This window comes from Dunckerocampus dactyliophorus, chromosome 15 (assembly GCF_027744805.1).
Source record: "Dunckerocampus dactyliophorus isolate RoL2022-P2 chromosome 15, RoL_Ddac_1.1, whole genome shotgun sequence".
Classification (NCBI taxonomy): domain Eukaryota; kingdom Metazoa; phylum Chordata; class Actinopteri; order Syngnathiformes; family Syngnathidae; genus Dunckerocampus; species Dunckerocampus dactyliophorus.
Window position 1 is genome coordinate 22127395 of NC_072833.1, and position 13903 is coordinate 22141297.

The following is a 13903-nucleotide window of genomic DNA, read 5'->3' on the forward strand; positions in this document are numbered from 1 at the left end:
AGTAATATCTTCATTAAAATATTTTGACAAAAAATGTCCTAATATGTAGAAAATAAAGCAGTAAAATAATAAAGTCGGAATATTAGCAGAATAAAGTTTTCCTGTGATAAAAAAGTCGGAATTTGTCAATAATCAAGCTGCATAAAAATATAATGGTGATGTAACGAGAATAGTCTTAAAATCACAGCAATGAAGTCATACTTCTGCAAAAAAATGAAATAAATCTAAGCAATTCTGATATAATTTTAGCTTTTATGCTCCAACATTAAGTTTTTCATTTAAGATATTTTTTCAGTTATTATCTTGATGTATATGTATTATCTTGATTTTCAACGTTAATTACTGTAGCATATGTTAGCATTTCTCACTCGGGTCGTGGGTCAGGAACCTGCCAGCTGTCTCCCAGTTCGTTAGTGTTAGCAGCAGGACTCTTGTCCGGCTTTAGGTTGTCATCATTCGGATTCCCGTTGAAATTTCCTTTCCCAAAACAAACAAAAAAAAAGTGTAAAGATCACAAGTCGATTAATGAATAAATTAGCGTGTTAACTGCTTGTCAGCACTTCTTACCGCACATTCCGCAAAGCTGCCCATTGTAGGAAGTGGGAACCTTGACGTCGGCGTGGTGGTTGCCGTCAAATCGCACCCTCAATCCAAAAACCGTCTCCAGGATGATAAACTTGCCACTGAAGTAGATTGTAACGTCGCTGACGGTCTTGACGGGCGGGACCACCACTGACCCGTTAACCTGTCAAGTGCAGAAATAGTATAAAGTTGTGGTTGCGGTTACTTCAGCCCCACTCACCTGTGGATGTTTGGGGCCGCATGTTACGCCGCCCCCCAAATTTTGCTTGCGTGGGTGACCCACCCCGGACGCCCCCAGTAACCCACCTGGACCGTGCGTCCCTTGCCCAGGATGACCGTTACGCCATTCACGTTGACCACGACAGCCCTGACGTAGGAAACCTTCTTGTTACTCCCCCTGTGCTCATTCTGGGTGTCCACAGTGAAATAGGGCATGTTGTTGGAAGAGTTGCAGAGCTTGGTCAGCGTGTAAGAGCAGGCCCCCATGTAATGGTGGATCCGCTTGTCAAACGTGGTGTAGTGGGGGTCTCCGGACACCGAACAGATACCGTTTCCTGTGGTTGGACATAAGAAGCGAGAGACTTTTCATTCATCATCTAGGAGTTTGTAAGACACCGGGGGGTGTATGGGGGTTGTGGGTATAAAATAAGGGTGTCCAAAGTTCGGCCTGCGGCTGTTTTTTTTATTTGCCCACGACACATTCTAAAAATATAATTTAACAAGAAAACTACACACAAAAAAAGACAACAGCAAAAATTGAAAATTCAGCATTCATTTTACAAGAATAAAATTAAAATATTAAGAGAAAAAAGCTAAATAAAATGTAAGGAAAAAAAGTCGTAGTTTTACGAGACCTATGGTGTAATATTAGGAAATGTAATATTATGAAAAACAAACAAAACAACAAATAAAATTTTAATTTTCGGAAAATTTGGGTACAAAAAAAGTTCTAATGATACAAGAGTAAAGTCTAAATTTTATGGGAATAAAGTCATAATTACGAGGAAAAAAAATACAAAAAGAAAGTTGGAAAATTAAAGCAGAAATGTAAAAAACAGCTGTAACTTTACGAGAATTAAGTCAAACTATTAAAAGAAAAACGCATGCTAAAGAGAAAAAAGTTTCAATTTTACGAGAATAAACTCATATTGTGAGAAAAAATAATGTCATTTTAGTAGCATAGAGTTGAAATATTAAAGATTTTTTTTTAAAAGTTGTAATATTATGAGAAACACAAAATAATGATGTCATTTTTGAAAATTTCGTAGAGAAAAAGTTAAAATATGGGTATACATTAAAAATATTATTGTAATAAAGTAATATGACAAAATTTCAAAGATTATTTAAAAATTAAGTTCAAATATTTAGAAAATGAAAAAAAATGGAAAAATGGGAAAAAGATAAAACAGCCAAGTTGATACTAATAATAGGCTTTTCACTATCACAAAGCTGAGGTGCATTTTTTTCCTGAAATACATATAAATTCTTAGCATATCCACATGTGTTGCTTTACAAAATATCAAGGTGGCAATGTTGCACATTTTTATTTTTCACTACGTGGCCCGAGCTGAAAGAAGTTTGGACTCCCCTGGTATAAAAGGTAAAAAAGTTGTGCATAAAGTACAACAATAAAGTCGTAATATTGCAAGAAAAAAAGTAAATAAAGTTGCAACGTTAGAAGTATACAGTCATAATGCCAAATGAAGTTGAATGTTCCAAAAAAATTCCTCATATTATGAGGAAAAAAAATGTACGTTAGTCTGTTGTGTTATGTTATTGTATTACAAAAAATGCACAGTGTTTGGAAAATAAAGTCTTCATTCTGAAAAAATGCTCGGAGAATGAAAAAAAACCCAAAGTTGGTAAATGTTGAGAATAAAGTACAAAAATCAAATTGTGTGTTGTTACAGAAAAACTGTATGGTAATTAAACGTACCTAGGGGGCGACATTGGTACTCTCCTTGGTGAAGCTGACAACTTTCAGTGTTGTCTTTACAGCTGCTGTTGGTGCACTGCAGCAGCGATCCGCTTTTACACCAACACTTCTCTTTGCAACCCTCCAAGAGCCACTCATCACCCACCTGACACATACATATACAGTACAGTATAACATATTATATACTGTATATATCATTACAATCATTTATGACACTTTACGGAATAGTACAGGATTACAGACCTCATTTTACCACAAAAATGTCATACACTGTATTGACCATAAACTACAATAAAGTTGTAATGTTATGAAGAAAAATGTAGTTACATGAATAGTCAAAATACTATGAAAATACCATGAAAAAAGTAATTCTTCTAAGGAGACTAAAGTCCCTTATGACAACGAAAAAGTCATGTTAATAAAATACTACACTCAACAAAAATATAAACGCGACACTTTTGTTTTTGCTCCCGTTTTTTTATGAGATGAACTCAAAAATCTAAAACACATACACTGCCAAGGAGATGTGTTGCACTGCATGAGGCAAATGGTGGTCACACCAGATACTGACTGGTTTTCTGAGTTTCTAGACACCTCCCCACCAATAAAACAAAACTGCACATTTCAGAGTGGCCTTTTATTGTGGGCAGTCTAATCAGCATCTTGATATGGCACACCTGTGAGGTGGGCTGGATTATCTCAGCAAGAAGTGCTCACTAGCACAGATTTAGACAGATTAGTGAACAATATTTGAGAGAAATGGTAATATTGTGTATGTGTAAAAAGTTTTAGATCTTTGAGTTCATCTCATAAAAAATGGGAGCAAAAACAAAAGTGTTGTGTTTATATTTTTGTTGAGTGTAGAATAAAGTCAGTCATGTTTGGGAAAATATTGCAGCTACAAGAAGTAAGTGGTCATATTATGTAAAAAAATGTAATGTTACAAGAATATTTAATTTTACCAGAGTGAAGTCATAACATTATGAGAATAAACGTGCATTATAACAAAAAATAGTTGTAATGTTCTTGACATTACAACTTTTTTGCTGTAAGTTCAGAAGATTAAACCGTCATAGTACAATAGCCATCCATCCATTGATTTTCTATGCCGCTTATCCTCATTAAGGTCGCAGAGGGGTATGCTGGAGACTATCCCAGCTGACTTTGGGAGAGAGGCAGGGTACACCCTGGACTGGTCGTTAGCCAATCACAGGGCACATAGAGTATAGACCAGTGGTTCTTAACCTGGGTTCGATGGAACCCTAGGGGTTCGGTGAGTCGGTCCCAGGGGTTCGGCGGAGCCTCCGCCACGGAGGTTAAGACACACCGGACCCATCGTGTCAATTCGTGATGACACGCCGCCGCTTAGCCATCACTGGCTGCAGATAATCACATTACATTGCTTGCCTTGGCCAAGCAGTGCTGCGAAGAATTTAGCGCGCTCATGGTGCGTTCCATTTGTACTTGGAAGTCGGAATTTCCAAGTTCCTAGCGGGACCACCTGACTGAAACGCCCCCCGAAGTCGGAATGTTTTACTTGGAAGTCAGAGCATCCACACAACCTCTGAGTTAACAATCAATGATGGCTGCCTCGTGTGTAAACGATAAATAATAAATAATTTATAAAAAATATTGCTATCGTGTGAAGTTTTTCTGACTTGGAAACTGGAACGCTTTTAACTCGGAGATCACGTCAATCTCACTCCGACTTCCCAGTTCCGAGTACAAATGAAACGCACCATCAAGTAGTCAATGTGTGACTGATGTGGTAGTACGTCGTGTGATTTCGTTCTTAATATTTTAATCCATACTACGTAACTATGTCGAGCAAAAAGAGAAAGTGGTGGGACGAATATGTACAGCATGGATTCACATGTATCACGAACCGTGATGGGAGTCAGCGTCCTGTCTCTGTCATTTTGTGCACCAGTAAACAAACATATACCTATAAACCAACATATACCTATGTCTTGAATTTAAAAAAAATATATATTTTATTTTTCACTAAAGAAGGGTTCGGTGAATGGGAATATGAAATTGATGGGGGTTCGGTACTCCCAACAAGGTTAAGAACCACTGGTAGAGACAAACAACCATTCACACCCACTTTCATACCTATGGACAATTTAGAGTCGCCAATTAACCTAACATGCATGTTAGGTTTGGAATGTGGGGGGAAACACACAGGGAGAACATGCAAACTCCACGGAGAGATGCCCAGCAGAGATTCAAACACAGGTCTTCCCGATCCCCTGACTGTGTGGCCAACATGCTAACCACTCGGCCATAGTACAACAAAAAATTGTAATAGGTCAAGAATAAAGAGTCGTACTGTTACTACGATAAACTTTTAACTTTTAAAAACCTTTTTTCCTTAATATAGTGTATTTATTGTTGTAATATTTCAACGTACGTGTCACAACACCATGACCTTTTGCCTAATATTCCGACTTTATTCTTGTAATGTTACCTTTTTTTCAAACATCATTCTCGTAACATTACGACTGTATTCTCGTGTGGATTTATTGACAAATTAAAACGCATGAGAGTGGAAACTCGGTTTTCGCACGCCTCGGTTTTTGTAGGACTGAGTTTTCGACCAGAATGATTTCATACACTGTCTGGGTTATCGTACAAACAGTGCGCCTAACCAACTCGTCAAGTCACCAAACAAATCATCCATGCATTGTTGACTCAGTCTGAAGAATTAAAGTGGTTCTTTTACAGTTGGGACACTATAGACAGATTCCATCCAGGATATCCTTTAATCATCTATTATGTGCATCTGTGCGGTTTATTTGTTTAGAGAAAAAACACAGGAGGATGAACACTATATCTGTCTCCTTTCTTCCTCCTTGTACTTTTACCTTCATTCAGTGAAGGCAAAAGTAACCTTAAATGTTCATTTATCCCTTTCATTCATCATTTACATGTATTTATATATATTTTGAATTGATTTTTGCATGTAAAACTATAATTGGAGAACTATAAAAATGTGTTTTTGGCTTTCTGGAACAGATTAATTGGATTTAAATAAGTCTGACCTTCTGGAACTAATCAATGATGCTAACCAAGGTTCCACTGTACTTTAATATTACTATAGTATATATATATATATATACATGGTAACCTTAATATTTGTTTATCATTAATAGCTATTGGAGGACTCTTACAGGATGGTACGTCCCTGCGGCATCCAAACAGCCACAGTCTTTGAGGGACACACACTTGTCGTCGCTGAGGATGAATCCAGGGTCACAGCGGCATCCTTCCACACAAACGTCCTGACAGCCCGGGGGTCCCACTACCCCCAAACACGTCTCAGGGCAGGAGCTTACGCACAGAGAGTACGAGCTGTTGGCGGGACACTCCAACGCTAAAAACCAAGAAGAACCAGATATTATTTGTTATAGCTCAAAAAATGGGGCCACTACATGTTTAATATTCTCACTATACTGTACCAGTTTTACCACCACATGTTATATCGCTAGATGCATCTCAATGGCACACCGTGTGCTATACTGTATGACGTATATTGTCCAATTTACCCTATAACCATGACTACCTTACTGTATTATAGCCCTCCAGACATTTCTATTACCCAATATAGTAGATATAATCAGAGAACATAAGACATATTAGACATTATTAAGATAACAGACTTATATGGTTCTTGGGACAGCGTGCTTCCAACTATTTTGTCATCAATGTATTGTAATGGCGGCTTCAAATGGCTTTCCACTCATATTACCCAATATAGTAGACATAATAAGAGTAAATAAGCCATTTAAGATGTAAATAAAACTCCTGCTTGTGTGTATCACTGTAATTGTGTTCCCTGGGAGACCTTACTGGCGAGCGGACGGATGTGTGGAAGACAGAAGATGACGTCAGAGGTTCAGAGTTGAGTTTAAGATTGTTATGGCTCCAACCGTAGCCCATATTGTTATTATGATTATTATGTTATTATTATTGCGCCTGTTGTGAGATCATTTAAACCTGCAGTCAGTGTTGTCAACCTGGCGATTTTGTTGCTAAATCTGGTGACATTCCAGCCTGACTTGACATATTTTCTCAAAAGCGACTTGTGACAAATCTAGTGAGTTTTTCTGGCGTTGTTGAGGGTTTTTTTTGGTAACTGAGAACTCAAAAGTGAAAGCACATATTGTTCTGCATTTTGAATTCTCACTGAGCAAAAGCGGGTGCTGTTGACACGTCCGCCCCACCCAAAGGCAGTCACAAGTCGGCAGTGTAGCGTTAGCTTCCGCTACGAATCAAAAGTGCAAATGAATCACGCATGCACAAGCCGCGATGGTCTCTCCTACAAGGTTATGCTTTTTTCCTGCAGCATTTTACAAAATTATACGCAAACGGTATGCAAATTAGACAATGATGTCATCTAGCGACTTCAAGGAGAGCCAATAGCTAATTTTCTGACTGAAAAGTTGGCAACAGTGCCTGCAATAAAAGCCTGTTCTGGCGATCCCGTCTGGTGCTTGACTGCGCTAACAATTACTGTCACCTCGTGGCCAATGTAGAATACTACAGTCACAATGAGAACACTTCTGCTTCCATTTGTATTTTAGGTGATTTAGTTAGCTCATTTGGCCATTTCTATGATTGAAAACGCTTAATTTAGGCCAACAATAAGGACAATTTTCTTAAATATGCATTTCTTTTTTTACTAACATTAGGCCAAATACAACCACAAAACAGCGATCATTTATGTTCGAACCGCGATGGAGTGAGGGACTGCATATGATAAACAGATGATGTCTTACGGCAGAATTCTGGCGTCCTCCACTGGTGAACTTTGACTCCAGCGCTGTGACAGGCGTCAGTGTAGGCTTGTAGTTGGTCACACAGGACCTGCTGTTGACCTTCAAACTGACACATGTCGTACACGCAGCTCTGGAAGAACGTGCTGGGGTTCACCACGTTGATGCACTCCCTGAAAACATTCAAAAATAATAAAAAATTCTTTGACATTGACATGTTTAAAGAACAAGCAATGAAGATAAAAACTGTAACACTCCAATAATGTAACAGTCATGTTGTACCTCACAAAAAGACAGCTAAAACAAGACTCTTAAAATTATATAATATAAAGTTGAACCTCGGTTAGCGTCCACCCCGGTTAGCAATGTTTTTGGTTAACATTGAAAATGTACGCCACAATTTTGCCTCAGTTTGCATGCATTCTTCGTTTAGCGCACAGTATGGCACGCATCTTGTCGTGTTAATAAACTGCATGAGTCCATCTGCAGTAATATATTCCTTGCTATTCCTTGTTATTAAAACATCCTTCCTTGTTTGCATCTTGGCATCCAAACAAAATGGCAACTGGAAGTTACGTCATCCGTCATCAGCGGTTCACTCTCAAAAATGTTACACAGAACACCGTTTTCATAGTTTTATAATTATAGTTGTACATGCATGAAACAACTTTAAATACAGATAAATTATATATGAAAGGGATAAAATGAACATTTTAGGTTACTTTTACCTTCACTGAACACGACTGTTCCCAAAGACACGATGTGGCAGCGAGACACCCAGCGGACACTCTGTTCCTGTTTTGTCATGAGTTATTTCTTGAATTGATAGTGTTTCTCATCTTCTTTATCAACTTTCTTTGGCTCCATTGTGGGTTACAGTATTGAGGTGAGAAACGCTACTGAATTCAAGAAACAACTCATGTCAAAACAGGAAGGTGGTGTTGGTTGATCTTGCTGCCACGTTGTGTCTTTGGGAACAGTCATCAGGAATCGTGTCTTAAATGAAGGTAAAAGTCAACTTAAATGTTCATTTATCCCTTTCATTCATCAATTACATGTATTTATATGCATTTCCAGTTGATTTATGCATGTCAATCTATATTTGTAAAACAGTGAAAATGTGTTGTGTTCATATTTTTGGCTTTCTGTAACAGATTACAGTTATCCCTCGCAATATCGTGGTTTGATTATTCCTACCTCACTTTCTGTTTTTTTTCAGAAATTAATTAATTGGTAAATGATAGCTGTTGCATGGTAGACTATGGTCGATTATTATTTAAAGTAGGGCTGTCAATCAATTGAAATATTTAATCGCAATTAATCGCATTGTCCATTGCTAACTCATAATTAATCACAGATAGAAATAAGTTATTATCTATAATAAGCTATAAAAATGTATAAAAATCTCTTTGTGGTCAACGATTCGATACGTATCTAGATACACGGGTTAAGATATGATTAAAAAATGATATATTTTCAAAGCTATTTGATATGATTCGATACGATTCAACGGTTACCTTTGTTGATGTCAACATTAATCTTACATTAGAAACTAAAGAAGCCAATTCTATAAAAGTGGCATTCTTGCAGTATTTACAAATGTGTAAAAGAGCACAACCATATACCCAAGCATGCTGTAAGGCACCGGGCTGCGAGAAACGTTCTGGCGCAATGATAAAAATAAAACACTTAAAAAAATAAAATCATTTGGAAATAACAACATCAAATTATATGTCAAGGGATATAAATTTTGGAAATATGGGCCATTATTTCATTTAAAAAAATAATATACAGTTAGAAATTCCACAGTTTTTGCATTTTTAATGCGAGCTGCAATTTCTCCCACTTTGTTCAACGGCCCTTGAACACACCTAACTTTCTTCCACACTGCACTGATAGACTACTATACTTTATGGTATACTACACTACTCCCTCTTTTCTTTCAACTCATATTTGGTCCCAAATGCTGATACTATGTGGGAATGCATAAAGGTAAGATTTGATGACCTTATTGAGTGCTAATGTGCATATTTGGGCGTGCACCTCTCTGAAAAAACAAACTCCAGGCTCGCACTGGTCGATGGTGGCTCTGTATTCAATGAGTGCTTTTAATTTGATGTTGTTCCTGTCATAGTTTTACACAATACATAATAAATAAGATAAATCAGATTGCTATAATTTGCGTATGTTTTTCTGATGTGTTGAAAATCTCCTGGTGGCTAGCTAGGGCTGCTAACGCTAGCGCCGCTAATGCTATTTACATCCATTCTCGTCTTCAGGAGGCGGCTAGTATCTAAAAAACACTTGTTAGTTCGGACACTCGTATGCCAAGATACCACTCCATAAATGACAATACAAGACCGGCCGTACTCCAGTAACTTCTCTCATCTCTCTGGCAGGTGACATACTCCATGACAAGTCGAATCACAGCCACAGTAGATACAAATAACTTTGGTCTTGTTGCAAGAGCCATCTGCCAGGGCTTTGAAGCTAAATTTACTAATCAAAATACCCTTTTTTTGTCCATTTCTGCTCAAATTTTTGTTCCCGCTTGTGGCTCCACATCCACCGCTGTGTTTCCTCAAACTACAGTGTGGGCCCAGGGTCAAACAGGAGACGTTTCAAAGGAAACTTTGGTTATCTTGTTATTAACACGTTAACTTTGACAGCCCTTGTCAAAACATATTGAAATACAAGTGATATGTACTGTAGTATTCTGGTCACTAGGCGGCAGTAGTGACACAAAACATTATGTTACGTTATAAGTCAGCCATTGCATGTCCGACGTGATAGAGTAGAAAAACGTTGTCCTCCCATTTCGTGTGGAAGTGGTAAGTTTTTGGCTTCTTACTTTTATAAGAAATAAATTCAAGGCTAACTGGTTAGCTCACTAACTCGCTAGTTTGCTAGCTCGCGGCTGTGTCGAGTCCCCGCAGCATAAGAGTTGCGCAATGTGTTGTAAAGAATGAATATCAGGAGTGTAAAGGTGACTATAGGGGTGTTATTTCATGTCTACAGGGCTCTGACGATGTTAAAAACCGTATTTAGGACGTCATAAACAGGTTGTCTATGCTCTAACTATGAAAATATTCCATTTATTAACATTGACTCATGGAAATTAATTTATTGCAGCTGGTCTGAAACCAATTGACCGCGATAAACGAGAGACGACTGTAATTGGATTTACATGATTTCTTATGGGAAAGATTTATTCAGTTAACGTTAATTAACTACACCAACCAAGTTTCCATGCACAATTTATATATATTTTTTGCGTATTATAGAATGTGATTTGATATTTATTTGAATACTTACCGGAAGACTCCAGCAGGATCTTTGATTTTACCGCATTTTTCCGGTTTCATCACCTCAGCCTCAAGTTCAGGACTGCAGTCCGGATCAGGTTTGGTGCCCGGTGAACATCTAATCATACAAAAGATGACAATAAATAAATTTGTATTTTTAAAAAAATCTTTTTTTTCATGTTGATAATAAAATAATATTTATTAATATCACTTATTTTTTATTGACTGTGCTTTATTTGGCTTCTCTGGTTTATACTTTATTATAATAAAAGACATTGGGGGCTTATCATAAAAGAACTCACGAGTCGTCCTCGTCTTCTTCAGTCTGCCAGCTGTTGCAGAAGTCATTGACATTGGTGACCAGAGCGCCGTCTGGTTTGGTGAAGTCGTTGTCGGGGCTACCGTCAAAGTCACCGCAGAGGCCACACATCTGGTTGTAGTACGAGCTAGCAAACACAGCCATCCGTTAATCATACAGGACAAGCAAGAAAGGGCTTCAAATTTATTGAGAGGAAGAAAGTAATATTACGAAAAAAGGTCTATCTATTGAGACAAAATGTTGTAATATTACGAGTATTACAAGAAAAAAGTTGTAATAAACACTAAAATTACAAAGTTATGAGAGTAAAGGCGTAATGTTTTGCATATAAAGTTGTAATAATACAAGAAAAATAGCATGTTATGAGAATAAAGTCTCAACTAATAAGTTGTCGTGTTAAATGAACAAAGTCATAATATAACAAAAAAAACCTTATGCTATGGAATAATCCTAATAGTTGTGGTTCAAACATAACACCCACACTTTATTGCAGTTTTTTTTGTTTAATAATTAATTATCACTGGTGGTTGAATACAGCCTGCATATTTACGGTAGTTTTACGGATTTCCTGCCTAAATGAAGAATTTTCATGCATAAAAATGGCAAAAATATAAAGCATTCAGGAGATGTGCTATATAGCGTAATATGACGCATGTGATGTCAGTTAGCTAGAGTGGAGTGCTAGAGTGTTAGCAGTGTGGAGAGTGCAGTGACTGGTGTGAGTTGTGGTCAACAGCAGATCCTGTCTGAATCTTCACTGCATATGTGCTCTCTGCTTGTTAATTCATTCAATACCAAAGACGTATTTATATGTTTTTATAAAGCCCGAACACAAAGACTTTTACGTTTTTTTGTGCGAGAGGCAAAAAGAGGTGATGACGCAACTGCACACGAAAAGATGTCACTTTTAGAGCAGTTTTAAGCCATAAAAACGGCCACAAGGTGGCAGAAGTGCATTTGATAAGAGCCAGGCATGTGACTTGAAATGGAAAAAACTTACATGACAGCAAGGAGGAAGTGGAAGAACATGGAAGAGTGTAGCGTACAGAACGTTATGTATTCGAGGGACATTTTAGCGCATGCACACACAGTTCATTTCCAAACGTAAAAATTGTAAATAGTTCATGGTGTTATATTTGTTAATAAATTGCTATTTTGATGTGTTTTTTTAGGCATGGTGGTTAGCATGTTTGCTGCACAGTCAGGAGATCGGGAAGATCTGGGTTTGAATCTCCGTTGGGCTGTGTGGAGTTTGCATGTTCTCCCCTGCGTGGGTTTTCTCCGGGTACTCCGGTTTCCTCCCACATTCCATAAACATGCATGTTCGGTTAACTGGCGACTCTATAAGGTAGGAATGTGAGTGTGAATGGTTGTTTGTCTGTATGTTCCCTGCTGTTGGCTGCTCCAGGGTGTAGCCCAACTCTCACCCGAAGTCAGCTGGGATAAGCTCCAGACCCTAATGAGGATAAGCAGCATAGAAAATGGATGGATGGACAACCCTTTTTTGTATTGTTTATGTTGCGGTATTCTTGTTTAGATATTTGAGCTGTCACAAAAGCAAAATATTTGTGTCAAAGTGAAAGTTGTGCTTGAAATGTACCTTATCACATAAAGCTGTTTTTTTCCCTTTTTTAGTCGGCAACTGAAATTTTCCTGAAACTTACCTATGTTCTACTGCTGATTACTAAAGAACGGAAAAAGGTAGAAACAAACTTATTTTTCTGATGAAAGATGAGAGTGTAATCTTTCTTTTGGTAGGTTCCATGTTTATACAGCCATTGAACACAATATTCTGTGTGCTTTGAAAGATCAAAATCATTTCAAATGGCCGGTCCTGAAGGGCTTATCTTTTGAAAAATGGCTGGGATTGAATGAGTTAAGTGTCGTAACATTACAGCGTCTTTCTCATACTACTACGATTTATTGTTGTAACATTATGGTGTCTGTTTCGTAAAACTATGACTTAACTGTCATGTCATGTTACACTGTCTTTCGCATAATACCACAACTTAATTGTCCTAACATCTTTCTCGTAATATTACGAATTCACTGTGGTAACAGTACAGCATCTTTTTTGGAATATTACGACTTAATTGTAATAACGTTACGTATGTCTTTCCCGTACGACTACGCCGTAATTGTTGTAACATAAAAGCATCTTTCTCGTAATACCACAACCTGATTGTGGTAACATTCGAGCGTATTTCTGGCGACGACGACTTGTTGTAACATTACAGCGTCTTTCACATGATATGACAACATTATTGTTGACGTTAAATGGTAAAGGTGGTGTTTCCATAATTACCTGGGTACAGAGATTTGGGCATGATGCTTTCCATCCCAGCGGACTTGAAGACCAAAGGACGTCTGCACGGTGACGTACTGACCAGCGAGACTGACCGTCACCTTAGGAGATGGCAAATGAGGCAGCGCTACACGTCGTCCATTCACCTAAATGAGACGGTATAGAAAAATTTATTATTATTGTTATTATTGCTACAGTATAAATAAATAAACAAGTCGTAAAGCATTAAAACGTAATTAGAATATTAAGATTATAAGAAAAACATGATGTCATTATGAGAAATAAGTTGTAACATCACATGAATAAAGATATATTACCAGAATAATGGTATATTACAAGAAAAAAAGTCATGATGTTACAAGAATAAAGTCAGAATGTAACAAGAAAAAGGTTGAAACATTAAGAGAAAAAAAAGTCATATCATACCTGAATAAAATTGTAACCTGAATAATAACAAAATAAAAAACGAAAATTGAGAAAAAAAAGTCATTATGTGACTTTTGAGTACATTTAGAATATTATGAGAAAAAAAACTCACAATGTTACGAGACTAAAGTCCAAATATTACAAGACAAAAGGTGCAAAGTTGTAATAAAAGCTGTAACAAATGAAAGTCTTACTTTTAACACAACAAAGTCATGATATTGCGCTAAAGTAATGAATGATGTCAAAACATCA

At 37.3% G+C, this 13903-nt stretch overlaps 1 protein-coding gene across 1 annotated transcript in view; it reads right to left on the reverse strand.

Annotated features, from left to right (window-relative positions):
• The window catches only part of LOC129195021 (IgGFc-binding protein-like), an 88591-nt gene that overhangs the window by 35226 nt on the left and 39462 nt on the right, over nt 1-13903 (reverse strand). Inside the window, exons 53-61 of the mRNA XM_054800713.1 lie at nt 13226-13371; nt 10904-11047; nt 10612-10719; nt 7300-7469; nt 5692-5894; nt 2519-2663; nt 889-1136; nt 568-745; nt 369-477 (exon numbers count right to left, since the gene is read on the reverse strand). Of these exons, the coding sequence (XP_054656688.1) occupies nt 369-477; nt 568-745; nt 889-1136; nt 2519-2663; nt 5692-5894; nt 7300-7469; nt 10612-10719; nt 10904-11047; nt 13226-13371 (1451 nt within the window). The remainder of the gene's footprint in view (nt 1-368; nt 478-567; nt 746-888; nt 1137-2518; nt 2664-5691; nt 5895-7299; nt 7470-10611; nt 10720-10903; nt 11048-13225; nt 13372-13903) is intronic.